Source organism: Mirounga angustirostris, unplaced genomic scaffold, assembly GCF_029215605.1.
Source record: "Mirounga angustirostris isolate CCGP_5_RB_7025 unplaced genomic scaffold, mMirAng1.0.hap1 SCAF_8, whole genome shotgun sequence".
Taxonomy (NCBI): Eukaryota; Metazoa; Chordata; class Mammalia; order Carnivora; family Phocidae; genus Mirounga; species Mirounga angustirostris.
The window spans coordinates 29,440,343-29,467,917 of NW_026991716.1; the positions used below are offsets into that span (position 1 = coordinate 29,440,343).

Here is a 27,575-nt window from a genome sequence, read left to right on the forward strand (position 1 = left end):
AGAAATAGCTGTGGGCTCTAGGTTTAGTGCACATGTAATTCAGCAGAGTACTAAGATAGGGGGACAAATATTTAACTTATGAGCAGCTCTGGGTAAGTTCCTGAGTGTGGCTGAGGAAGCAGAAAGTCCCCACCTAGGCCACAGGTTCTTTTTGGTCAGTTTTCAGTCCTGTCCTAAGAGGAGGCAGGTTAGAGCTGTGGATGTCAGACTGTGGTCCCTGGAATATTTGTAACAGAATCCCTACCACCCCTAGAAATACACATTCTTAGACCCACCCCAAAACTGCTGAACCAGATGCTCTGGGGCTGGAGCCCAGCAGCCTGTGTTTCTCAAGGCTTCCTGGTGATTGTGATGCCTGTGGAAGGTTAGAGAGTCCTTCATGGAAGACCTGGAGCCAGGAGCACAGGCTGCTGAGGGAGTCTCTTTGACACTATTTCTGGGTCTCTAAGTTGTTAAAGCACAAACTTGCCCTGATTCAGAGTGGTCACAGCCGAGTCCCTCAGATCAGGGCCTCCCACCTGACAGTGTGTTCCCTGCCCCTGTCCTTCATCTCTCCAGCTTTCTCACTCCTATGTCTGTGTCCACAGAGGAGTTCGTGGTGATTGGCTCCTCGGACCCCACTGTGGCAGTGCTGGGTGGGAGCATCACGCTGCCATGTCGTGTGTTCCCGGCCATGAATGTGGAGAATATGGAGCTGCGGTGGTTCCGCTCAAATTTCACAGAAGCTGTGTTCATCTATCAAAACCAGCAGGAGCAGAGAGAGGAGCAGTTGCCCCAGTACACAGGGCGGACCTCACTGGTGAAGGAATTCCTCACGTGGGGGGAGGCCATCCTGCACATCCACAATGTCCAGGCTTTTGACGATGGCCTATATACCTGCTTCTTCAGAAAGGGAAGCTTCTATGAATCTGCCAATTTGGAACTGAAGGTGGCAGGTAGGTGGGTTGTTGATCTATATTTAGGGTGCTGTAGTATTGGAGTTGGGAACAAACTCAGGGCCAAGTAAATCAGCCCCTCATTTTACAGATTAGGGAAAAGAGGGTCTTCGCTTATTCATTAATTCAGAGTGAATATATAGAATCGCTACTAAGTGCCAGATCCCCTTCTGGGCACCTGGAGACATCACTGAACCAAAACACGAGCCCTGCCCTGCAGAGTTTTTTTTTTTCCTTTTGGTGGTTAATCTTTTTAAAAATTTATTATGTTATGTTAATCACCATACATTACATCATTAGTTTTAGATGTAGTGTTCCATGATTCATTGTTTGCGTATAACACCCAGTGCTCCATGCAGTACGTGCCCTCTTTAATACCCAACACCAGGCGAACCCACTCCCCACCAGCCTCCCCTCTAGAGCCCTCAGTTTGTTTCTCAGAGTCCATTGTCTCTCATGGTTCCTCTCCCCCTCTGATTTCCCCCCTTCATTTTTCCCTTCCTACTATCTTCTTCTTCTTCTTCTTTTTTTTTAATCATATAATGTATTTGTTTCAGAGGTACAGATCTGTGATTCAACAGACTTACACAATTCACACTGCTCACCATAGCACATACCCTCCCCAATGTCTATCACCCAGCCACCTCATCCCCCCCCCACTCCAGTAACCCTCAGTTTGTTTCCTGAGATTAAGAATTCCTCATATCAGTGAGGTCATATGATACATGTCTTTCTCTGATTGACTTATTTCGCTCAGCATAATACCCTCCAGTCCATCCATGTCATTGCAAATGGCAAGATTTCATTCCTTTTGATGGCTGCATAATATTCCATTGTATATATATACATATATATACCACATCTTCTTTATCCATTCATCTGTCGATGGACATCTCGGCTCTTTCCACAGTTTGGCTATTGTGGACATTGCTGCTCTAAACATCGGGGTGCATGTCCCCCTCAGATCCCTCCATTTGTATCTTTGGGGTAAATACCCAGTAAGGCAATTGCTGGGTCATATGGTAGCTCTATTTTCAACTTTTTGAGGAACTTCCATACTGTTTTCCAGAGTGGCTGCACCAGCTTGCATTCCCACCAACAGTGGAGGAGGGTTCCCCTTTCTCTGCATCCCCCCCAACATCTGTCATTTCCTGACTTGTTAGTTTTCACCATTCTGACTGGTGTGAGGTGGTATCTCATTGAGGTTTTGATTTGGATTTCCCTGATGCCGAGCAATGTTGAGCACTTTTTCATGTGTCTGTTGGCCATTTGGATGTCTTCTTTGCAGAAATGTCTGTTCATGTCTTCTGCCCATTTCTTGATTGGATCATTTGTTCTTTGGGTGTTGAGTTTGATAAGTTCTTTATAGATTTTGGATACTAGCCCTTTATCTGATATGTCATTTGCAAATATCTTCTCCCATTCTGTCAGTTGTCTTTTGGTTTTGTTGACTGTTTCTTTTGCTGTGCAAAACATTTTTATCTGGATGAAGTCCCAATAGTTCATTTTTGCCCTTGCTTCCCTTACCTTTGATGATGTTTCTAGGAAGAAGTTGCTGCGGCTGAGGTTGAAGAGGTTGCTGCCTGTGTTCTCCTTTAGGATTTTGATGGACTCCTGTCTCACATTGAGGTCTTTCATCCGTTTTGAATCTATTTTTGTGTGTGGTGTAAGGAATGGTCCAGTTTCATTCTTCTGCATGTGGCTGTCCAATTTTCCCCACACAATTTGTTGAAGAGACTTTTTTCCATTGGATATTCTTTTCTGCTTTGTTGAAGATTAGTTGACTGTAGAGTTGAGGGTCCATTTCTGGGCTCTCTATTCTGTTCCATTGACCTATGTGTCTGTTTTTGTGCCAGTACCATACTGTCTTGAGGATTACAGCTTTGTAATAGAGTTTGAAGTCTGAAATTGTGATGCCACCAGCTTTGATTTCCTTTTTCAACATTCTTCTGGCTATGCAGGGTCTTTTCTGGTTCCGTACAAATTTTAGGATGATTTGTTCCATTTCTTTGAAAAAAGTGGATGGTATTTTGATAGGTATCACATTAAATGTGTAGATTGTTCTAGGCAGCACTGAAATCTTCACAATATTTGTTCTTCCAGTTCATGAGCATGGAACGTTTTTCCATTTCTTTGTGTCTTCCTCAATTTCTTTCATGAGTATTTTATAGTTTCTGAGTACAGTTTCTTTGCCTCTTTGGTTAGATTTATTCCTAGGTATCTTATGGTTTTGGGTACAATTGTAAATGGGATTGACTCCTTAATTTCTCTTTCTTCTGTCTTGTTGTTGGTGTATAGGAATGCCACTGATTTCTGTGCATTGATTTTATCCTGCCACGTTACTGAATCCCTGTATGAGTTCTAGCAGTTTTGGGATGGAGTCTTTTGGGTTTTCCACATAAAGTATCATATCATCTGCAAAGAGTGAGAGTTTGACTTTTTCTTTGCTGATTTGGATGCCCTTATCTCTTTTCGTTGTCTGTGGCTAGGACTTCTAATACTATGTTGAATAGCAGTGGTGATAGTGGACATCCCTGCGTGACCTTGAAGCCCAGGGATAAATCCCACTTGGTTGTGGTGAATAATACTTTTAATGTACAGTTGGATCCTATTGGCTAGTATTTTGGTGAGAATTTTTGCATCCATGTTCATCAAGGATATTGGTCTGTCATTCTCCTTTTTGATGGGGTCTTTGTCTGGTTTGGGATCAAGGTACTGGTGTTCTCATAAAACGAGTTTGGAAGTTTTCCTTCCATTTCTATTTTTTGGAACAGTTTCAGAAGAATAGGTATTAATTCTTCTTGAAATGTTTGGTAGAATTCCCCTGGGAAGCCATCTGGCCCTGGGCTTTTGTTTGTTGGGAGATTTTTGGTGACTGCTTCAATTTCCTTAGTGGTTATAGGTCTGTTCAAGTTTTTTATTTCTCCCTGATTCAGTTTTGGTAGTCAATACACCTCTAGGAATGCATCCATTTCTTCCAGATTATCTAATTTGCTGGCATACAGTTGCTCATAATATGTTCTTATAATTGTATTTCTTTGGTGTTGGTTGTGATCTCTCCTCTTTCATTCATGATTTTATTTATTTGAGTCATTTCTCTTTTCTTTTTGATAAGTCTGGCCAGGGGTTTATCAATCTTGTTAATTCTTTCAAAGAACCAACTCCTAGTTTTGTTGATGTGATATTCTTTTGGTTTCTATTTCACTGATTTCTGCTCTGATCTTTACTATTTCTCTTCACCTGCTGGGTTTAGGCTTTATTTGCTGTTTTTTCTGCAGCTCCTTTAGGTGTAGGGTTAGGTTGTGTATTTGAGACCTTTCTTGTTTCTTGAGAAAGGCTTGTATTGCTATATACTTTGCTCTTAGGACTGCCTTTGCTGTATTCCAAAGATTTTGAACAGTTGTGTTTTCATTTTCATTGGTTTCCATGAATCTTTTAAATTCTTCTTTAATTTCCTGGTTGACCCATTCATTCTTTAGTAGGATGCTCTTTAGCCTCCATGTATTTGAGTTCTTTCTGACTTTCCTCTTGTGATTGAGTTCTAGTTTCAAAGCATTGTGGTCTGAAAATAGGCAGGGAATGATCCCAATCTTTTGGTACCAGTTGAGACCTGATTTGTGACCTAGGATGTGATCTCTCCTGGAGAATGTTCCATGGGCACTAGAGAAGAATGTGTATTCCGTTGCTTTGGGATGGAATGTTCTGAATATGTCTGTGAAGTCCATTTGGTCCAGTGTGTCATTTAAAGTCTTTATTTCCTTGTTGATCTTTTGCTTAGATGATCTGTCCATTTCAGTGAGGGGGTGTTAAAGTCCCCCACTATTATTGTATTGTTGTTGATGTGTTTCTTTGCTTTTGTTATTAATTGCCTTATATAATTGGCTGCTCCCATGTTAGGGGCATAGATATTTACAATTGTTAGATCTTTTTGTTGGATAGACCCTTTAAGTAGGCTATAGTGTCCTTCCTCATCTCTTATTATAGTCTTGGTTTAAAATCTAATTTGTTTGATATAAGGGTTGCCACCCCAGCTTTCTTTTGATGTCCATTAGCAAGATAAATTGTTTTCTACCCCCTCACTTTAAATCTGAAGGTGTCTTTGGGTCTAAAATGAGTCTCTTACAGAACGTATGTTGATGGTTCTTGCTTTTTGATCCAATCTGATAGCTTGTATCTTTTGATTGGGGCATTTAGCCCATTTACATTCAGGGTAACTATTGAAAGATATGAATTTGGTGCCATTGTATTGCCTGTAAGGTGACTGTTACTGTATATTGTCTGTGTTCCTTTCCGGGCTATGTTACTTTTAGGCTCTCTCTTTGCTTAGAGGACCCCTTTCAAGATTTCTTGTAGGGCTGGTTTCGTGTTTGCAAATTCCTTTAGTTTTTGTTTGCCTGGAAACTTTTTATTTCTCCTTCTATTTTCAATGACAGCCTAGCTGGATATAGTATTCTTGGCTGCATATTTTTCTCATTTAGTGCTCTGAATATATCATGCCAGTCCTTTCTGGCCTGCCAGGTCTCTGTGGATAGGTCTGTTGTCAGTCTAATGTTTCTACCATCGTAGGTTACGTATCTCTTCTCCCAAGCTGCTTTCAGGATTTTCTCTTTGTCTCTGAGACTGGTAAGTTTTATAGATATCAGCGTGTTGACCTATTTTTATTGATTTTGAGGGGGTTCTCTGTGCCTCCTGGATTTTGATGCCTGTTTCCTTCCCCAAATTAGGGAAGTTCTCTGCTATAATTTGCTCCATTGTATCTTCTGCCCCTCTCTCTCTTCTTCTTCTGGGATCCCAATTATTCTAATATTGTTTCGTCTTACAGTATCACTTATCTCTCGAATTCTGCCCTCGTGATCCAGTAGTTGTTTATCTCTCTTTTTCTCAGCTTCTTTATTTCCCATCATTTGGTCTTCTATATCACTGATTCTCTCTTCTGCCTCATTTATCCTAGCACTTAGAGCCCCCATTTTTGATTGCACCTCATTAATAGCCTTTTTGATTTCAACTTGGTTAGATTTTAGTTCTTTTATTTCTCCAGAAAGGGTTTCTCTAATAACTTCCACGCTTTTTTCAAGCCCAGCTAGTATATTTAATATCGTCATTCTGAACTCTAGTTCTGTATCAATACAGACATTAGTATCTGTAACCTGGCAGTCGGTACGGCCTCTTGGCCTTTTTTTTGAGGTGATGTTTCCGTCTTGTCATTTTGTCCAGAGGAGAACAGATGAATGTGAGAACACAATGCTAACAGGGTAACAATGTCCCCAGAAAAATGTACACTAAACAAATCAGAAGAGACCTGAAACTGGGGGAAAAGAAAGGGAAAGAAAGAAAAAAGAAAAACAAACAAACAAAAAAACAGAATGTGATCAAATATGATCAGGCTGGTGCATAGATCAGTGCCACACACTAGATTTTGGGTGTATTTTGGTCTGTTAGAAGAAAGTGCCTCCCAAAATTTTAAAGAACGAAAAACTTACATATTTACAAAAATAAGGGTAAATATGATGAAGGGATGGGATATGACTGTAAAGATGAAAATTATAAAAGATTTTATAAAAGGAATTGATAAGATAAGTAGTTTGTTGAAAAAAGAAAGAAGAGGATTTAAAAAAAAAAGGGGAGAGAATGTGATCAGGCAGGAGACTAGAACAAAGCCATACACTAGAGATTTAAGGTATATTTCGATCTGTTAGAAGAAACTGTATCCCAAAATTTTAAAGAGGGAACAACTTATATATATACCAAATTAAGGTTAGCTACTATGAAAGGATAGAACATGACTCTAAAAATGAAATATAAAAAATAATTTTTATTTTATTTTTATTTTTAAAAATTTTATTATGTTATGTTAGTCACCACACAATACATCATTGGTTTTTGATGTGGTGATCCACGATCCACTGTTTTCGTATAACACCCAGTGCTCCGGGTAGTACATGCCCTCCTTAATACCCATCACGGGGCTAACCAATCCCCCCTCGCCCCTCCCGTCTAAAACCCTGTTTGTTTCTCAGAGTCCATAGTCTCTCATGGTTCATCTCTTCCTCCAATTCCCCCTCCCCATTTTTCCCTTCCTTCTCTGAATGTCCTCCATGTTATTCCTTATGTTCCACAAATAAGTGAAACCATATGATAATTGACTTTCTCTGCTTGACTTATTTCACTTAGCATAATCTCCTCCAGTCCCATCCATGTTGATGTAAAAGTTGGGTATTCATCTTTTCTGATGGCTGAGGAATATTCCATTGTATATATGGACCACATCTTCTTTATCCATTCATCTGTTGAAGGGCATCTCTGCTCTTTCCACAGTTTGGCTATTGCGGACATCGCTGCTATGAACATCAGGGTGCATATGGCCCTTCTTTTCACTACATCTGTGTCTTTGGGGTAAATACCCAGGAGTGCAATTGCTGGGTCATAGGGTACCTCTATTTTTAAAATTTTTAAGGCACCTCCACACTGTTTTCCAAAGTAGCTGTACCAACTTGCATTCCCACCAACAGTGTAAGAGGGTTCCCCTTTCTCCACAACCTCTCCAACATTTGTTGTTTCTTTCCCTGTCCATTTTTGCCATTCTAACTGGTGTAAGGTGGTATCTCAATGTGGTTTTGATTTGGATTTCCCTGATGGCTAATGACGATGAACATTTTTTCATGTGTCTGTTAGCCATTTGTATATCTTCTTCAGAGAAGTGTCTTTTAATATCTTCTGCCCATTTTTTGACTTGATTATTTGTTTTTTGGGTGTTGAGTTTGAGAAGTTCTTTATAGATCTTGGATACCAGCCCTTTATCTGTAGTGTCATTTGCAAATCTCTTCTCCCATCCTGTGGGTTGCCTCTTTGTTTTGTTGACTGTTTCCTTTGCTGTGCAGAAGCTTTTTATCTTGATGAAGTCCCAAAAGTTCATTTTTGCTTTTGTTTCACTAGCTTTTGGAGATGTATCTTGAAAGAAGTTGCTGTGGCCGATGTCAAAGAGGTTACTGCCTATGTTCTTCTCTAGGATTTTGATGGATTCCTATCTCACATTGAGGTCTTTCATCCACTTTGAGTTGATCTTTGTGAATGGTGTTAGAGAATGGTCGAGGTTCATTCTTCTGTATGTGGCTGTCCAATTTTCCCAGCACCATTTATTGAAGAGACTGTCTTTTTCCCATTGCATGTTTTTTCCTGCTTTGTCAAAGATTATTTGATCATAGAGTTGAGGGTCCATACCTGGGGTCTCTATTCTGTTCCATTGGTCTCTATGTCTGTTTTTGTCCCAGTACCATGCTGTCTTGGTGATCATGGCTTTGTCTTATAGCTTGAAATTGGGCAACGTGATGCTCCCAGGTTTGTTTTTCTTTTTCAACATTTCCTTGGCAATTCAGGGTCTTTTCCAATTCCATACAAATTTTAGGATTGTTTGTTCCAGCACTTTGAAAAATGTCATTGGAATTTTGATCGGGATGGCATTGAAGGTATAGATTGCTCTGGGTAGCATAGACATTTTAACAATGTTTATTCTTCTGATCCATGAGCATAAAATATTTTTCCATATTTTTCTGTCTTCTTCAATTTCTTTCATGAGTGTTCTGTAGTTCCTAGAGTATAGATCCTTTACCTCTTTGGTTAGGTTTATTCCGAGGTATCTTATGGTTTTTTTTTTTTTTTAAAGATTTTATTTATTTATTCATGAGAGACAGAGAGAGAGAGAGAGGCAGAGGGAGAAGCAGGCTCCCAAGGAGCAGGGAGCCCGATGCAGGACTCGATCCCAGGACGCTGGGATCATGACCTGAGCCGAAGGCAGACGCTTAACCATCTGAGCCACCCAGGCGCCCTATCTTATGGTTTTTGGTGCTATTGTAAATGGAATCGTTTCTTTAATTTCTCTTTCTACAGTTGCGTTGCTAGTGTATAAGAAAGCAACTGATTTCTGTGCCTTGATTTTGTATCCTGCCACATTACTGAATTGCTGGATGAGTTAGTAATTTGGGGGTGGAGTCTTTTGGGTTTTCCACATAAAGTATCATGTCATCTGCAAAAAGAGAGAGTTTAACTTCTTTTTTATTTATTTATTTATTTATTTATTTATTTATTTATTTATTTGAGAGAGAGAGAGACAGCGTGAGAGGGAAGAGGGTCAGAGGGAGAAGCAGACCCCCTGCTGAGCAGGGAGCCCGATGCGGGACTCGATCCAGGGACTCCAGGATCATGACCTGAGCCGAAGGCAGTCGCTTAACCAACTGAGCCACCCAGGCGCCCCGAGTTTGACTTCTTCTTTGCCAATTTGAATACCTTTTATTTCTTTTTGTTGTCTGATTGCTGTTGCTAGGACTTCTAGTACTATTTGAACAACAGTGATGAGACTGGGCACCCTTGACGTGTTCCTGATCTTAAGGGAAAGGCTCTCAGCTTTTCCCCATTGAGGATGATATTTGCCGTGGGTTTTTCATAGATGGATTTTATGAACTTGAAGAATGTTCCCTCTATCCCTATACTCTGGAGAGTTTTAATCAGGAAAGGATGTTGTATTTTGTCAAATGCTTTTTCTGCATCAATTGAGAGGACCATATGGTTCCTCTCTCTCCTCTTATTAATGTGTTCTATCACATTGATTGATTTGTGAATGCTGAAGTACACTTGCATCCCGGGGATAAATCCCACTTGGTTGTGGTGGATGATCCTTTTAATGTATTGTTGGATCCTATTAGCTAGGATTTTGTTGAGGATTTTGGAATCCATATTCATCAGGGATATCGGTCTGAAATTTTCCTTTTTGATAGGGTCTTTGCCTCCTTTGGGGATTAAGGTAATGCTGGCCTCATAGAATGAGTTTGGAAGTTTTCCTTCTGTTTCTATTTTTTGAAACAGCTTCAGTAGAATAGGTATTGTTTCTTCTTTGAATGTTTGGTAGAATTCCCCAGGGAATTCATCAGGCCCTGGACTCTTGTTTTTTGGGAGGTTTTTGATCACTGTTTCAATCTCACTACTGGTTATTGGCCTATTCATGTTGTTAATTTCTTCCTGTTTCAGTCTTGACAGCTTGTAGGTTTCCAGGAAGGCATCCATATCATCCAGATTGCTCAGTTTATTGGCGTATAGTTGTTGATAATAATTTCTAATCATTGTTTTTACTTCCTTGGTGTTAGTCGTGATCTCTCCCCTTTCATTCATAATTTTATTAATTTGGGTGCTTTCTCTTTTCTTTTGGATAAGTCTGGCCAGGGGTTTATCGATCTTATTAATTCTTTCAAAGAACCAACTTCTAGTTTCGTTGATCTGATCTACTGTGTTTCTGGTTTCTAATTCATTGATTTCTGCTCTAATTTTAATTATTTCTCTTCTAGTGCGTGGCTTAGGCGTCGTTTGTTGCTTTTTCTCTAGTTCTTTAAGGTGTAGAGTTAGTTGGTGAATTCGGGATTTTTCTATTTTTTTGAGTGAGGCTTGGATGGCTATGTATTTCCCCCTTAGGACCGCCTTTGCAGTATCCCATAGGTTTTGGACCGATGTGTTTTCGTTCTCATTGATTTGCATGAATTGTTTAAGTTCTTCTTTGATTTGTTGGTTGACCCAAACATTCTTGAGCAGAGTGGTCTTTAGCTTCCAAGTGTTTGAATTTCTGCCAAATTTTTTCTTGTGATTGAGTTCCAGTTTTAGAGCATTGTGGTCTGAGAATATGCAGGGAATAATCTCAATCTTTTGGTATTGGTTGAGACCTGATTGTGACCCAGTATGTGGTCTATTCTGGAGAAAGTTCCATGTGCGCTCGAGAAGAATGAGTATTCTGTTGTTTTAGGGTAGAATGTTCTGTAAATATCTATGAGGTCCACCTGGTCCAATGTATCATTCAAAGCTCTTGTTTCCTTGTTGATTTTCTGCTTAGATGATCTGTCCATTGCTGAGAGTGGAGTATTGAGGTCTCCTACAATTAACGTGTTGTTATCAATATGACTCTTTATTTTGGTTAACAGAACTCTTATAATAACTCTTATAATAATAATAATAACTCTTTATTTGGTTATGCCCCCATGTTGGGGGCATAGATATTTACAATTGTTAGATCTTCTTGTTGGATAGACCCTTTGAGAATGATATAGTGTCCATCTGTGTCTCCAATTACAGACTTTAGTTTAAAATCTAATTTGTCTAATATCAGAATTCTACCCCAGCTTTCTTTTGAGGTCCGTTGACATGGAAGATGGATCTCTACCCCTTCTCTGTTAGTCTGGATGTATCTTTAGGTTCAAAATGAGTCTCTTGTAGGCAGCATATGGATGGGTCCTGTCTTTTTATCCAATCTGCAACCCTGTGCCATTTTATGGGAGCATTTAGGCCATTCATGTTGAGAGTGATTATTGAAACATATGAATTAATTGTCATCATGTTGCCTGTGAAGACGTTGTTTTTATAGATTGTCCCTGTAAATTTCTGTTGTATATCCCTCTTGGCGTCTTTCTCCTTTTATAGAACCCCCTTAATATTTCTTGCAGGGCTGTCTTAGTGGTCACATATTCTTTTAGTTCCTGCTGGTCTTGGAAGCTCTGCATCTCTCCATCCATTCTAAATGAAAGTCTTGCCAGATAAAGTATGCTTGGCTGCATGTTCTTCTCATTTAGTACCCTGAATGTGTCTTGCCAGACCTTTCTGTCTTGCCAGGTCTCTGAGGATAGGTCTGACGTTATTCTGATGTTCTTCCCTCTACGTAAGGAATCTCTTCCCCCTAACTGCCCTTAAGATGGTTTCCTTGGGGGGGGGGGACTGGGTGGCTCAGTTGGTTGGGCGACTGCCTTCGGCTCGGGTCATGATCTTGGAGTCCCGGGATTGAGTCCCGCATCGGGCTCCCTGCTCAGCGGGGAGTCTGCTTCTCCCTGTGACCCTCCCCACTCTCATGCTCTCTCTATCTCATTCTTTCTCTCAAATAAATAAATAAAATCTTAAAAAAAAAAGATGGTTTCCTTGGTTCTAAGATTTGCAAGTTTTAGTATTACATGCTGGGGTGTTGGCCTGTTTTCCTTGATCTTGGGAGGGGTCCTCTCTGCCTCTAGGACACGAATGTTTGTTTCATTCCCCAGATTAAAGAAGTTCTCAGCTATGATTTGCTCAAATGTATCTTCTAGTCCTCTCTCTCTCTCCACTCCCTCTGGGATTCCAATTATTCTGACATTGGAATGCTTCATGATGTCACTTATTTCTCTGATTCTATTTTCATGGATTCTGAGTTGTTTTTCCTTGGCCTCCTCTTTCCCCTTTTTATCTATTATCATGTCTTCCAGGTCGCTTATTCTCTCTTCTGCCTCAGTTACCCTAGCTGTTAGAGTATCTAGATTGGATTGGATCTCATTGATAGCATTTTTAAGTTCTGCCAATTCACGTTTTATTTCTGCCCTTAGAGACTCTATGTTGCCATTAATTGACTTCTCCATTCTAGCCATTGTCTTCATAATTGTTAGCCTGAATTCCATCCGACATCTTGGTTATATCTGCATCCATTTGTAAATCTGTAGCATAAGTCATAATCTCTGAGTCTTTTCTATTTTGGGGGCTCCTCCTCGAAGTCATTCTGTTGATCGGTGTTTGAGGGAATGTATAGAGTCCAAATTATTGACCAGAACCCAAGCAAGATGCACCTGTTTTCTTGGGACCTTAGGGTTGCTGGCCTCTTGTTTTCCTAGCCTGTCTTCTGCAGGAGGGGCCTGCCCCACTGTTACTCAGGCAACCCTGTTTGGGTGGAGTTGCCCTGCGCCCCTGTGGTGGGGATGGGCTCACCCGGAATCAGTTTTTGGGGTTTTTGTTCTCTGGCGGCTTTCCCTGGTGGCTTTCCACGTCTCTTCCACAAGTCAGAGCAGAAGATACTGTTTCCAACCCTCTGTCTCAGACCAGAGAGATTGCAGTCTATTCTTCAGTGAGCTCTCCAGGCCACACTGTCTCCGTTTCTGTCCGTGCTGCTATAAACTGCAGCATCCTGGGTTGTGCGCCCCTCTGCAGTGCTCCCAGTCCTGCCTCCACGTCAGGGCCCATCTCTGCCCTTTGTGCTTCTAAAACTGCCAGCCACTCCCAGTTTGCGTGCAGGACCCTGCCGCTCTGGGTTTCTGCCCCGGGGGCTGCAGTTCGCAGGCGCGACCCCACCACTCCGGGTTTCTGTCCGGGGGCTGCAGTTTGCCCGGCACGACCTCACCGCTCAGGGTTTCCGCTCCGGGAGCTGTCTAGAGTCCTTTCCCCACCGCTACTGGTCTGAAAGTCTGTGCCCGTCCCCAGCGCGCAAGGCTGTCAGTCACTGGCAGTGTAGGATCCCCATGACCAGGCACCCTCCTGCTGCCATTTATCCTCCAATATCTGCCCGCGGAATCACGGCTCCCCTCTTTGTACCTCAAAACCAACTGCCTGCGATATTCTGTTTGTAGAGATCCAGATCTTCTTACATCTCAGGCTGGTTTCGTGGGTGCTCAGAGTGGTCTGGTAGATATCCAGCTCAATTCCGGGGACCGGTTGAAATAGAGTCCCCTACTCCTCCACCATCTTTCCCCCTTCTCCAAAAAATAGTTTTTAAAAAACCGTTTGATAAGATGTTGGTTGAAAAGGGAAAAAGAAAAATTAAAAAAAAAAGTAAAAGAAAGTTAAAAAAAATTAACTTTGAAAGACTAAAGAATCTTGGGGAAAAAGCCATGAATTCTATGTGGATTATTCCCCTAGCGCTGGAGTTCTGCCATTCTCATTGATCAGTAAACTTGGTCTTGGCCGGCTGTTCTTGCTGATCTTCTGGGGGAGGGGCCTGTTGCCGTGGTTCCCAAATGTCTTTGCAGGAGGTGGAATTGCCCTGCCCTTGCCAGGCGGGGCTAAGTAATCTGCTTGGGTTTGCTCTTGGGAGCTTTTGTTCCCTACAAGCTTTCCGTACAGCTTTGGAGGCCGAGAGTGAAAATGGTGGCCTCCCAATCTCTGCCCCGGAGGAGCCGAAAACTTGGGGCCCACTCCTCAGTGAGCCCCCAGAGAAAAGCAATCACTCCCGTCTCTCCGGTCTCCGGCCACACTCCATGCTCATCCAGCCTGTGACCGAGTATTTCTATCTCTGGCACCCGACCCCATGTGGAGTTTCCAAACCCAGCAGATCCCTGCGGTGCGCTCCTGTGCCGCTCCTCCTGGGGGAGGAAGGGGAGTCTCCCCGGATCTGCCACTTGTTGGGTCCCTGCTGGAGGAGCAGTGGCCCGACTGTGGCGCGAATCATGGTTTATGGCAACCCCAAGCTGAGAGCCCGCGCCTTGGCTCCGTCTCTGCAGCCAGCTTCTCTGCTCCGATATCTGGGAGCTCTGCCGCACTCAGGCACCCCCAGTCTTTGTGTGACCCCCAAGGGCCCTGAGACCACACTGTCCCACAAGGGTTCCACCCCCTGCTTAGCCACTGGAGCGACATCCCTCAGCAGAGCCGACTTTTAAAAGTTCCGATTTTGTGCTCCGCTCTTTATCACTTGTCGGTAACGGCTGATGGAGGCCCCCTCCCCCACCATCTATCTTCCCGAATATCATCTTGGATTCACTTCTCCTCACATCCTACCTTCCAGAAAGTGGTCGCTTTTCTGTTCAGAGAGTTGCTGCTATTCTTTTCTTTGATCTCCTGTTGAGTTCATAGGTGTTCAGAATGGTTTGATCCCTATCCAGCTGAATTCCTGGGACCAGACAAAATTTAGGTCTCCTGCTCCTCCGACATCTTGCTCCTCCCAGACCAGAGTTTATTTTCTAAAAGCAATAAAGATGTAAACAGATGGGTTATAGAGGATGTTAGATGGTGGTGAGTAGGCATTGAGAGAAGTGGCTATCTGGGGGTGAGAGTTCCAAGCAGAATACACATGTGAAGTAACTGAGGGAGGAGTGTGGCAGGTGTGTTTGGGCACACAGGGAGGCCACATGATTGGTGAGAGAGGTGAATGGTAGGGTGGTGAGAGGTGAGAATCCTGGAATACACAGGTTTTCCTGGACCAGGTCCACAGAGAAGAGATTGATCAGGAAAAGTTCATGAGTAGCACACACTTGAGCAGGTACTTGGGATCACCAGACTTCCAAAGGGCCTTTCTGGTTTGTGGTCTGGACCATGAGGGGCACAGAGAACATGGTGATTGTGATTATGAACAGTTAACCAAATAGTCCTGGGGCTAGAATGTGTGTACCCAGGGGGGTATAAGAGTGGAAATTGGGGAGAAATGGACAGCTGCTTTGTGGTGTAGAGGCAGATGGGAGAGTATAGAAGGCTTTTTGTGCTGTGTGACGGAGTTTGGATGTAGAGGTGAGGAAATTTTAAACAGAATGGTGTCGGGTGGGGGGTTTGCTTTGACAGTGTGAGGGAGGATGGCTGGAAGGAGAGGAGACTGAAGGCATGAATGTAGTTACACAGAGGAAGTTTGGCTGTCTGACTTCATGTGGGGGCTGTGAGATGGGAGACATTTGGCTTCAGAGAGGTTTGGAAACTAGACACAAATGAGTCAGTAGATTTGGGGACAGTGTGAAGGGGGAAGTGGGGACTACAGAGAGTCCTAGGGTTTCTCTTTTGCCATTTGTTTAATTGTAGTAGAAATATTGATAATTATATGTTATTTCCCAGTTGTCATGATGCTGTGTAACACACCATAAGAAATCTCAGTGGCATATAGCCGTTTATTTAATTTGGGCATTAAAGGAATTTAGCTAATCTAGGCTATATTTGGCTACTCTTCTTTTTTTCTTCATTTTTCCAGTTTTATTTTTTTACTTCAATTAGCTAACATATAGCACATCATTAATTGCAGATGTAGAGTTCAATAATTCATCAATTGCAAATAACACCCAGTGATCATGTAGTTGGCTACTCTTTTTTTTTTAAATTAAATTAAAATTTTTTGTTAGTCACCATACATCATTAGTTTTTGATGTAGTGATCCACAATTCATTGTTTTTGTATAACACCCAGTGCTCCATGCAGTACGTGCCCTCCTTAATACCCATCACTGGGCTAACCCATCCCCTCACTCCCCTCCCCTCTAAAACTCTCAGTTTGTTTCTCAGAGTCCATAGTCTCTCATGGTTCATCTCTCCTTCTGGTTCCCCCCCACCTTCATTTTTCCCTTCCTTCTCCTAATGTCCTCCATGCTATTTCTTATGTTATGTTGTTAGTCATGATATACAGTACATCATTAGTTTTGATGTAGTATTTGATGATTCATTATTTGCATATAAAAAAACACCCAGTGCTCATCACAACACATGCTCTCCTTAATACCCATCACTGGGCTACCCCATCTTCCCACCCCCTCCCCTCTGAAACCCTCAGATTGTTTCCTGGAGTCCATAGTCTCTCATGGTTTGTCTCCACCTCTGATTCCCCCCCTTCAGTTTTCTCTTCCTTCCCCTAATGTCTCCGTGCTATTCCTTATGTTCCAAATATGTGTGAAACTATATGATAATTGACTTTATCTGCTTGACTTATTTCACTTAGCAAAATCCCCTCCAGTTCCATCCATGTCAATGTAAATGGTGAGTATTCATCCTTTCTGATGGCTGAGTAATATTCCATTGTATATATGAACCACATCTTTATACATTCATCTGTTGAAGGGCATCTTGGCTCCTTCCACAGTTTGGCTATTGTGGACATTGCTGCTATGAACATTGGGATGCACGTGCCCCTTCTTTTCACAACATCTGTATCTTTGGGGTAAATACCCAGTAGTGCAATTGCTGGGGCATAGGGTGGCTCTATTTTTAATGTCTTGAGGAACCTCTATACTGTTTTCCAAAGTGGCTGTACCAGCTTGCAATCCCACCAACAGTGTAAGAGGGTTACCCTTTCTGCACATCCTTGCCAACATTTGTTGTTTCTTGCCTTGCTAATTTTTGTTATTCTAACTGGTGTAAGGTGGTATCTCAATGGGTTTTGATTTGAATTTCCCTGATGGCTAAAGATGTTGAACATTTTTTTCATGTGTCTGTTAGCCATTGGTAGCAGTATTTGGCTACTCTTAACTGGGTTTGCTCATGCATCTTTGGTCATGTTGGGAAAATACAATTAAAAATAAATAGCTGAGAAATCGTCTTCACAAAAATAGCAGGAAAGAAAACTCTTTTATTATAGAATTAGATTTACCATAATGTGATGTGTATCATAGACAATCTTTGAAGAGATGCAAAGACAAAGAAGATCACCCTTTTTCATAGCCATGCAGACACAAATGAACACACGTGTTCTCAGGGTACCGTTACTAGCTCTCAAGTAAGTGGACATGACAGCACCAACTGTCACAAACAGATCACCCTAGATTTATTTGGTAATTGGGTGACAATACATGTTAGCTAATTGGCTTCATCCTGAAAAAAATGCATTTTCAGTCTTCATGACAGGAGGTGGTCTTACACGTGGATCCTGGTGCCCACTCAGGTTAGGCTCCTACCCTGGCACAGGAAGGGGGAGAGAGGTGTGCTGTCTTCCTTGGTGTGAGCAGTTCAAAGAGAGGGTTCCCAGGTCCTTGGGAAAGACACTCCTGGATCACAAAGCTGGCTAAGGGCCTATTTGTGTTTTTCAATGGACTTATATACATTTCAAAGAGGGAAGAAAGCACCCACAACCACAAGTTTCCTCAAGTAAATGCTATAAGAAAAGGATGGGAAGGGGCTCTCTTTCCTTATTTTCAACAGGGACAATAAGCCCCTTACTTTTAATATATTTTGTGCTAACAGTAGACCTTGGCTTGGTTTGCTCACAGAGCTGTTGTTCATCTGGCTGTTGGCTGGTCTAGGACAGCTGCAGCTGGAAAGGCTGCGCTAGCCTGAGCATGCCCCTCCCGTGGCAGAGGGTGAGGCAATGGTACAAGCAGTTTCCAACCTCCACTAGAGTCACATTTCCTGAACTAACAGTGGCTGAGTCAAGTCACGGGATGGAGCCCAGAAGCAGAGTGTGAAGTCACTAAGAATATGTGGCAGAGGGCGAGCTGGATGTAAAGAAGGCCGAAGGATTTGGGAATATTTTCATCATCAGCCTATCACAGATGGGGCCAAACATGAATTAGTTCAGGATTTGAGTTTGAAACATCTGTGAGCAATCCTGGCAGGGCTAACCCGGGGATGTGGATATTAGGGAAGGAGCTCAGGAGGTAGGTAGGGTTGTTGAAGGTGGAAGTGATGTACCAAGTGGCAGTGTGTGTGCAAGCAGATGCCCTGGAGAGCGTGTGAGGTGAGAAGAGCAGAGAAGGATGGATCCTGAGACCAAATTCCTCTTTCTGTCACTCTGGGGGATGGATTTCCCACCCTCATGGTTGGGGAGAAGGGTCCTGCCCTCTGTATGTGCTCAGGTCCCCATGCTCCTTCCTTCTATTTTCTGTGGCAGGACCCCTGTTTTGCTCCCTGCTGTGTTCACTCCTCAATGAGGCCTCCAGAAAGCAATGTTGCCCTTGGAGTTGTGCATGGGAAGGCTCTGCTTGCATCCCTGGGCTCTGGGTGGCCTCCCTGTGCTCTCTAGCTTCTCTCTTGCAGGTGTGGGCTCTGCCCCTCAAGTGCACATCACAGGGCCAGAGGAGGACGGGGTCCGAGTGGTGTGTAAGGCATCGGGGTGGTTCCCAAAGCCCCAGGTGCAGTGGAGAGCCCTCAGTGAAGAGAAGTTCCTGATGTTCTCTGAGACCCATGTCCAAAATGCTGAAGGGCTGTTCAGTGTGGAGGCTGCTCTGGTGGTGAAACACAGGTCTTCAAGGAATGTGACCTGCTCCCTCCTCAACCCAATCCTGAGCCAGGAGAAGGCGATGGCCATTTTCATCCCAGGTCAGTGCTGTTTCCCTCTCCCAGTAGGACCATAGGGAGGGGGTGGGAGTCCCTGGGTGTGCTGGGTGGGCTGTCCTGGGCTGTGACCCTGACTGTGTGTTTGACCGGACACAGAGGACTTCTTTCCCCGGACTTCTCCCTGGATGTCAGCTTTCGTGGCGATCCTGACCTTGCTGATGCTCTTACTCCTTGGGACTGCCTACTACACCAAGAGAGAACATACTGCAAAGTGCCAGGAGATGCAGGAATGGGAGAAACTCCACAGGGAAAAGGAGGAGGACCAGTGGGCAAAGGAGGAGGCACTGAAGGCCAGAGGTAAGGCAGGACAGTGGCCAAGGCCTGTGAGTGTGGCAGCTGGTGCAGAGGAAAAGTGGACAGAGGACCCTTGCCCTGGACTGGGTGGCTGACGAGGTCCAGAGAGGACAGCTGGAGCTGTGGAGGCTCAATGGATCTAGGGTATAACTTCTAGGGTACTGAGATGAGCATTTGTGGGTTTGTCAGGTGCAATCTTTGCTGTTCTTAGACATGGGAGTTCATGTTTACTTCTCACTCTCTTTCAGATGAACTCCAAGCGGATCTTGGTAAGTTCTGCTTTTCCTCTAGAACTTTCTGTGTCTTCTTTGTAGGAGAGGTTCTGGTTCTTAGCTCACCTGTTTCCTGTGTTGCCTTTCAGACTGGAGGAAATCTGTTTACCTGGCTGGTGAGTGACTGTCCAGATGTCCTTGGGTCTCTTGTTCCACCTAAGTCAAGGTGTCCCCTCTCCTTGTTTCAGGCAGGGACTGAGGACCCTTCCCTGGGGCAGAAGTGGAAGCTGGTGGGAAGCAGAACCCTGTTCCTTGAGCTTTCCTCAATCTGGGCCACTGTTTCCCACCCAGTGCTTGAGAACCTGAGGGTGATGGTGGTCCCTGGAGTCTGTCGTGCGTCTTGGGTTTATTCCAGTGCTGACCTACCTGCCATATTGCTAACTTTTTAGCCTTCAGTGCAACTAGTTCTGTCAGCACTTGGAATCCAAAAGCCAGCTGCTCTGAGATTTTAGTAAAGGAACTATATAAATTAATGTGGTCATTAAGGTTAGGAGTGTGACCTCAGCTATATAATACCAACTAGGGAGAGTGTGTTCTCTCCAGTTTCTGGAAGTTGTGATCACAAACTGATGGGTAGAGGTCTGGACAGACTATGTGTGAGAATGTGGTGGAATGAGCTGTCAATGCCGCCAAATAGCGATTGTGTTATCTCAGAAAGATTGGCCACTTTTACCCTAGAGTTCATCTCAAATCCCTGCCTGAAATCATCTCTCCTTTTGGGTTATTTCTCAAATATCTCTATGCTCAAAATCACTGGATGTAGTAATGATTTTTTTACAATTATGGAATTTTACATATTTAATCCCTATAAAATTTTCATACAATGTATATCAGCACATGGCAGAAGGTCTTCTCTCCAGCCTCTCCCCACTCTGCAGCTAGTGCCACCTATATTCCAGAGGGCAGGCAAAGGTCAGTAGATCAATGCTGAGCAGGCTTGTTCTGACTCAGGTCTCACCAGGGTGTGTTCCTTTTCAGCCTGGAGCAAGGCACAGCTGTATGCAGGTACGTTACTCAGTTTCCTGTTACCTTACCTCCCCTGGCTCAATTCAGCCCCCTTCTATGTCATGGACCCCACACCAGGATGGGGCTGGTGTTCATGCTCCCCTTGCCACTTTTGTCTTCTTCCTCTGAAGACTGCAAGGACTGTCCTTATGAACACAGATCAGCCTCCATTCTGACCCATCCTCTACTGCAGGTCATTGTTAGGGTTAGTAACACTGAACTCTGAACATACTTTGTTCAACTCATAATTTTAATTGGTGCTTTGACAACAGAGAAGTCATTTATAAGAAGAGTTTGGAACAGTGTAGTGACTGTATAATTCAGAAACTGTTGTTTGTAGAGGTTTCAGAAATCAAGCTTTCCTGCTTAGGACTCAGGTTTTCCTAAGTGGATCTCTGGTTCTGAATCCATTTTACCCTGAAATTCCTACTTTTTTGGCTGTGGTTTTGGTTTTCCTGTTTCTTGCAGACCTCTGGTGTGTTGGTCTTCATTTTGCTTCCTCATGCTCTGACTCCCTGTCCAAACTGAGTTTCTTCCTTTAAACATGCTTAGTTGCTGAGGAATTATATACTTTAGAGCAGGTGTTCTGAATCTGAGATCCAGAGCCACCAGGATATTTATGGATTCCTGGGGGTGGGGTCTGTGAGCCACCTGCAATTATATACAATATCTTTTGTATATTTTTGTGTAACAAGAGCAATAACATATATATTATAATCATATATTATTTAATATTTATTGTATATTAAACATTTAACATGATTTATGATATGTATGTATTTTTAAAAACAGCTACTAATAATTTTTCACAAGTATTATCCTTCCTTTTAGGAGAACATTGCACTTACCTGATGGGCTTGAACTTGTTCGGGTTTATTAGAGGCAATGCGTGAAGATTGCAAAAGGAGAAACCTAGAGGAATTAAAATTCTTTACCAGAAAAAGTGAGGTTCAAATCAGGAAAGAAAAAATGTGTTAGGAGAAGAGCAGGGGATGAGAAGGAAAGTAGAGAGCCTGAGATTCCTTTGGAGAGATTTTGGGCAGATAAGTGGTAGAAGAGAGACCACAAATCATAGCCATGGTGGTTTGAGTGGGACATACACAGAGGGTGTGCAAGTTATTTGCATGTATGAAAAGTAATAAACTCCTGACACCTGTTTGAGAGATTTCTGAAAGGAAATCTTTATATTTGTTTTAAGCAGTTTGGAAGTAATCATGTAACCAAGTTTACCTCTGATAATGAGATCATCTTGATCTTCTAGCAGCATTGGGATGGAAGTGTGGTGTGGGGGATCCTAAAGCAATGAAAAGTTATCCAGGGGATCCTTAGCACTGGGAGGAGTTAAGAGTCTGTACCCTTTGAACCTGTGTAATATGTGATTTTTCTTTTTGGCTGTTTCTTTTTATGATCAGGGATATAGACTGTGAGAGCAGAGAAGGGGAAGCCAGAGGTGAAGAAGGCCAAGGGTCCAGATGTGTGAGGCTCCTTAGAGAGCCTCAGTGATTATTGGGATTTATGTGAAAAATGGTGATGAAATAATCATCTTTAGCATCTCCCCCTTCTTTGCTGAATTGATGTGCATGATTTATTTTATTTATTATTTATTCATTATTTTAAAAAATATTTTTATTATGTTAGTCACCATACAGTGCATCATTAGTTTTGATGTAATGTTCAATGATTCATTATTTGCATATAAAACCCAGTGCTCATTACAACACGTGCTCTCCTTAATACCCATCACCACGCTACCCCATCCCCCCACCCCCTCCCCTCTGAAACCCTCAGATTTTTTCCTGGAGTCCATAGTCTCTCATGGTTCGTCTCCACTTCTGATTTCCCCCCCTTCAGTTTTCCCTTCCTTTCCCTGATGTCTTCTGTGCTATTCCTTATGTTCCAAATATGTGTGAAACTATATGATAATTGACTTTCTCTGCTTGACTTATTTCACTTAGCATAATCCCCTCCAGTTCCATTCATGTCGATATAAATGGTGGGTATTCATCCTTTCTGGTGGCTGAGTAATATTCCATTGTATATATGGACCACATCTTCTTTATCCATTCATCTGTTGAGCGTATCTTGGCTCCTTCCACAGTTTGGCTATTTTTTTTAATTAAAAAAAAAGATTTTAGGGGCACCTGGGTGGCTCAGTTGGTTAAGCAGCTGCCTTTGGGTCAGGTCATGATCCCAGGCTCCTGGGATCAAGCCCCACATCGGAGCCTGCTTCTCCTTCTTCTCCCTGTTCTTGCTCTCTCTCCCTATCTCTGTCTCTCTCTCAAATAAATAAAATCTTAAGAAAATATTTTATTTATTTATTTAAGAGCCATTGGAGTGGGTGGAGGGGCAGCAGGAGATAGAGAATCTGAAGCAGATTCCATGCTGAGTGTGGAGCCTGAAGGGGGGCTGGATCCAACCACCCTGAGATCATGACCTGAGCCAAAATCAAGAGCCAGATGCTTCACTGACTGAGCCATCCAGATGCCACTAGAGTGCATGTGTTTTAAAGTATGCCTTGTGTACTAGAATTTTGATCTCCCCCCATTCTTTTCAAGAAAACCTAGCTTTCATGATGGATATGTGGCTAGGGATTGAGAAAACATAATTTGAAATTGAAATCTGGGCATAGATTCTTCTTTTCAAGTTGTTATCCAGCCACTCAGTGGTGTGAAGCTTTATGGCTTGGCTTTCATGGGAAGGCTGTAGCATGATTGCTGTGTGTGTGTCTGTGTGTATGTAAGAAATAAATGCATCAGGGCATGTTTCCAAAAGATATTTCCCTGTAACTCTTGCATCACTGTATTTCAGAAGAATAGATATAGACACCAATGTGTTCAGATTTCTCAAAGCCTTAACATGAAACATGTGGTTCTTTTGTAGATTGGCGGAAGGAGAAGTTCCAGCCCTGTGAGTTACTTTGAGTTCTTTCTGGGTCCCCCCATGGCTGCTGACATCTCCTCAGCCTGCTGTGGTGACACAGATGCTGGTCCCACCAATGGTGGTGGGTTCAGATGGGGCGGTGAAAGTCATATAGCTTGGATTGGTGGGGGTGGATGATAGCAGATGTTAAAGAGATACCCTTCAGTGTTGGAGTTCAGTCTGCTCCTCAAATGCCTGTGACATATTAAATCCCCAGATCAGTCTTTTGGTTACTTCTCCTGATTGGAAAGGTCTACACTTGAGTCACAAGACTCTCATCTCAGGAGGCTTAGCCCTGCCCACATGCATCTAGATGTCTGGGAGAGGGGGTCGTTGATGTGTGCCTTGTTATGTATCAAGGGGAGACCTCAAATGATTGGCAACTCTCTCTGCAGTGTCTGTTACTCTGGATCCAGAGTCTGCACATCCAAACCTTGCTGTTTCTGATGAAAAGTCTACTGTGACCTGGAAGAATACAACTAAGGACCCTGGAAAACACTGTAGCATCTTAGGTCGGGAGGGCATCACATCAGGACGCTGTTATTGGGTGGTGGAGATCAGGAATGGAGACAGAAGTGAGTGGTCTCTGGGTGTCTGTAGAGGAGATGTGGAGAGGACATACTGGTACCAAGAGAGCCCAGAAAGGGGGTTCTGGGCTGTGGGACAATATTTGCAATATTATTGTGTATATTCCAACTTTGTGATTCCGCTATCCTGTAGGCAAGTTCCCCACAGGGTTGGGGTTTTCTTGGACCTCAAGGAAGGGGATGTCTCCTTCTACAACATGACTGATGGCTCCCACATGTTCTCCTTCCCTCTAGCTTCCTCCTCTGGGGCTCTGTTTCCATATTTCATGTTGAGGTCAGGAGATGTGTCCTTGACCATCTGCTCTGTAGTGGGTGGCCCTGCAGAGACCCCAGTGCCCCTTAACAATCTTCCTTCTTCTTTGGAGGAGCCTGTGAGCCTCTCAGGGGTGGGGTTCAACTCAGTCTCTGGTGTTGATGGTGCTCTCCCTGGGGCTGAATGTCCATTACTCCCCTGCAGCCCTGAGGCTATGTCCCCATAGAGCCCCAACACTGTCCCAGACTCCTCATGGTGGCTCTTCCTGGAGCTGCAGACTCCCTAGGGCAAAAGCCTCTGGGCTTAGCCCTGGATGACCTGGTGTCTTGCCTTCCTGCTCTGGATGCAGACTTCCTGGGGTGTGGTTATGAGAATAGTCAGTTCACGCCTTATGCTCAGGTGAGAAGTTAAAAGTTGACTGTTGTCTGTGCTGGTTTGGAGTAGGCTGAATTTTACTATTGGAAGTCATGTTTCTTTTGGTAATGAAAATTATTTCATGGAGTCTTTATATTGTTTGGATATGAAAGGAGATGAGGGCTGAATGACTCTGCAGGATTACATGGTGTTTGTTTTATCTAGCTTGAGTTGTGCAGATGAACCCAGAGGCTACAGGTGGGTCATCAGCTCTATTTTGGGAAATCTACACTCTGACCAGAGACAGTGGCCATCCAAAAATTTCTGGAGAAATGAATGGTGGATGGACTTTAAGAAGAGATGAGTCTAATATTCTATTGTATACAGTTCCTATTCTGCAATGGATGAAACACACTTATCATATCGTAGTAAATTTCTGTTATTTGAAAAACTAATGCTGTGTTAAATCAGGGAATTAAGGATGAGGATCTGGGTTCCCCTTTTGTGTCAACACCAGCTGGAAAGAACAGAATTGCTACCAGAACAAAGATGTGAATGGTGAAGAGAGTTTTCAGATGCCCAGTGAATTGAAGAAAGCATTGATCATGAGCACAGTTCCAGGATCTATGTACTGCCTCTCAGTACTTCCAAGTCCAATGAATAAGGTATCAATCACAGAAAATAAAAAGACACCAGACTATTTAGGACTCAGACCTTCAGGCATGAAGGTGTATTCACTCCACAGGTAGAGAATTCTGACCTGCTGTGCTTCTGGGAGAGATGAGAAGACACAGAATTGGAAATGGAAGAAGGAAGTCACAGATATCAGTTCCTGCCTGTGACCAGGCAGAGAAAAAGGACAATAGTAGCTTTGCATATTTTGTCATATAGATGTGTTTATTTGTATTTATGATCTATTTTCTTCCTCTCTCTTCTAACCCTTATGATTTTATTCAAGTTGTTGATGGTTATATTTAAAATAGAGCCTCTATAGGAAACCAGCAAAATTCTAGAGGAGAACACAGGCAGAATAGTCTTTGACCTTGGCCACAGCAACCTGGTACTAGACATGTCTCAGAAGCAAGGGGAACAAAAGCAAAAATGAACTATTGGGACTTCACCCAGATAAAAAGTTTTTGGCACAGCAAAGGAAACAATCAACAAGACTAAAAAGCAGGGTACAGAATGGGAGAAGCTATTTGGAAATGATATACTTGCTAAAGGGTCTTATCCAAAATCTATAAAGAACACATTAAACTCAACAACCACAAACCAAATAATCCAGTTAAGAAATGGGTAGAAGTTAGACACTTTTTTCAAAAAGACATCCAGATGGCTAACAGAAACATGAAAAGGTGCTCAACATCATTCACATCAGGGAAATACAAATCAAAACCACAATGAGATACCACCTCACATAGTTCAGAATGGCTAAAATTAATGACACCAGAGACAATAGGTGTTGGTGAGGATGTGCAGGAAGGTGAATCCTCTTGCATTGTTTGGTGGGAATGCAAACTGGTGCAGCCACTCTGGAGAAAAGTATGGTAGTTCCAAAAAAGCTAAAAATGGATCTACCGCATGATCCAGCAATTACACTACTAGGTATTTACCCAAAGCATACAGAAATACACATTTGAAGGAGTACACGCACACCGATGTTTATAGCAGCATTATCAACAGTGGCCAAACTATGAGAAGAGCCCAAATGCCCTTGGAATGTTGAATGAATTAAAAAAAAAAGTGGTATACACACACACACACACACACACACACACACAATGGAATACTATTCAGCCATCCAAAAGAATGAAACCCTGCTTTTTGCAATGACATGGATGGAGGTAGAGTGTATTATGCTAATTAAAAGAAGGCAGTCAGAGAAAGACAAATTCCATATGATTTCACTCATATGTGGAATGTAAGAAACAAAACGGGTGAACATTCGGAAGGGGTAAAAGAGAGAGGGAAACAAATGATGACAGACTTTTTTTGTTAAAGATTTCATCTATTTGACAGAGAGAGAGACACACACAGAGAGAGAGACAGAGAACACGAGCGGAGTGGAGAGGGGCAGTGGGAGAGGGAGAAACAGACTCCCTGATGAGCAGGGAGAAGGAGGACATGGGGCTGGATCCCAGGACCCCGGGTTCATGACCTGAGCTGAAGGCTGAAACTTAACTGACTGAGCCACCCAGGGACCCCCCTCCCCCAACGAGAGACTCTTAACTATGGAAAAGAAGCTGAGGGTTGATGGAGGGAGGTGGGTGGGGAATGGGATAGATTGGTGATGGTTATTAAGGAGGGCACTTGTTGTAATGAGCACTGGGCATTATACGTAAATGATAAACCACTGAACACTACTCCTGAAACCAATTTTGAACTGTTTGTCAACTAAATAGAATTTAGGTTGGAGAAGAAATTCTTGAATAAGGTAAATAAATGTATCTTGTAATTTTGTTAACATGGATTTCAATGTTCCTGAAGCAATACTTGTTTTTACTTTAAAAACTTTAGGATTGCTTGAATGTATTGTGGGAGGGAATGGAGAAAATCTCTGGGCATTGCTAGGTCCTGTTCTTCTTTATTAAACTAATTATTGAATAAAGTGAACAGCTCAGCTGAAAGGAGAAAAAAAATATAGTCTCTAGGTAACAGAATAGTCAAGGGGATTGTGACTAAACTTGAGGATTAAATAATATAAAATTGTTGGATTCAGTGGCTGGGACTGCCTGTGTATTTCATTTTGGGGAAAGACTGAGAACTTCTTCATGTGTAAGTGTAGCTTTGTAGTTGGGTGAAAATATGGAGATGTGTTGTTAAATGGAACTTCCAATGTGGGTAAAGTGGTGTATATGGAAGCTGAGTAACTAAAGTTGTGGTCTGTGCCCATTATCAGTTTATTGCCTTTGGGTTCACATCTACCCTGTATTTGCCCAACTTACTGATCCTGAAGCAGGAACCCAGAATAGTTTCTTTCTTGCTATTCAGAAGAATGTTAGCCATTGTCAGTACAGTGCACCAGAAGGACACAGCAAGAAATAGCAGAGGAAAAAGCTCTTCTTGTTCTGGTGCTTTTTTTCTTGATGCTACAATACTACTGCTAGTGGCCTGGAGAAGACCTAGCTTCTCTCACCTTTTAGTGAATGAGTATGGCATTGGAACAGGCTGTATACCAGAGGAGG

At 42.8% G+C, this 27,575-nt stretch overlaps 1 protein-coding gene across 1 annotated transcript; it reads left to right on the forward strand.

Moving 5' to 3' along the window:
* The first annotated feature begins 294 nt into the window (after nt 1–294).
* Nucleotides 295–24,322, forward strand: LOC135365648 (butyrophilin-like protein 1). Its single transcript, XM_064598335.1, has 10 exons — nt 295–364; nt 588–935; nt 18,407–18,688; nt 18,803–19,003; nt 19,249–19,269; nt 19,362–19,388; nt 20,251–20,277; nt 23,158–23,184; nt 23,592–24,154; nt 24,263–24,322. Exons 1-10 carry the CDS (start codon nt 295–297, stop codon nt 24,320–24,322), a joined length of 1,626 nt encoding a protein of 541 aa, XP_064454405.1.
* Nucleotides 24,323–27,575: the final 3,253 nt, after the last annotated feature.

Excerpts from the sequence above, each read along its gene's own strand:
- LOC135365648 (XM_064598335.1), top strand. The coding sequence starts at position 295 with ATGCTCTGGGGCTGGAGCCCAGCAGCCTGTGTTTCTCAAGGCTTCCTG. Across the intron at positions 365-587 it reads GATTGTGATGCCTGTGGAAG|AGGAGTTCGTGGTGATTGGC; the intron begins GTTAGAGAGTCC and ends CTGTGTCCACAG. Across the intron at positions 936-18,406 it reads TTTGGAACTGAAGGTGGCAG|GTGTGGGCTCTGCCCCTCAA; the intron begins GTAGGTGGGTTG and ends TCTCTCTTGCAG.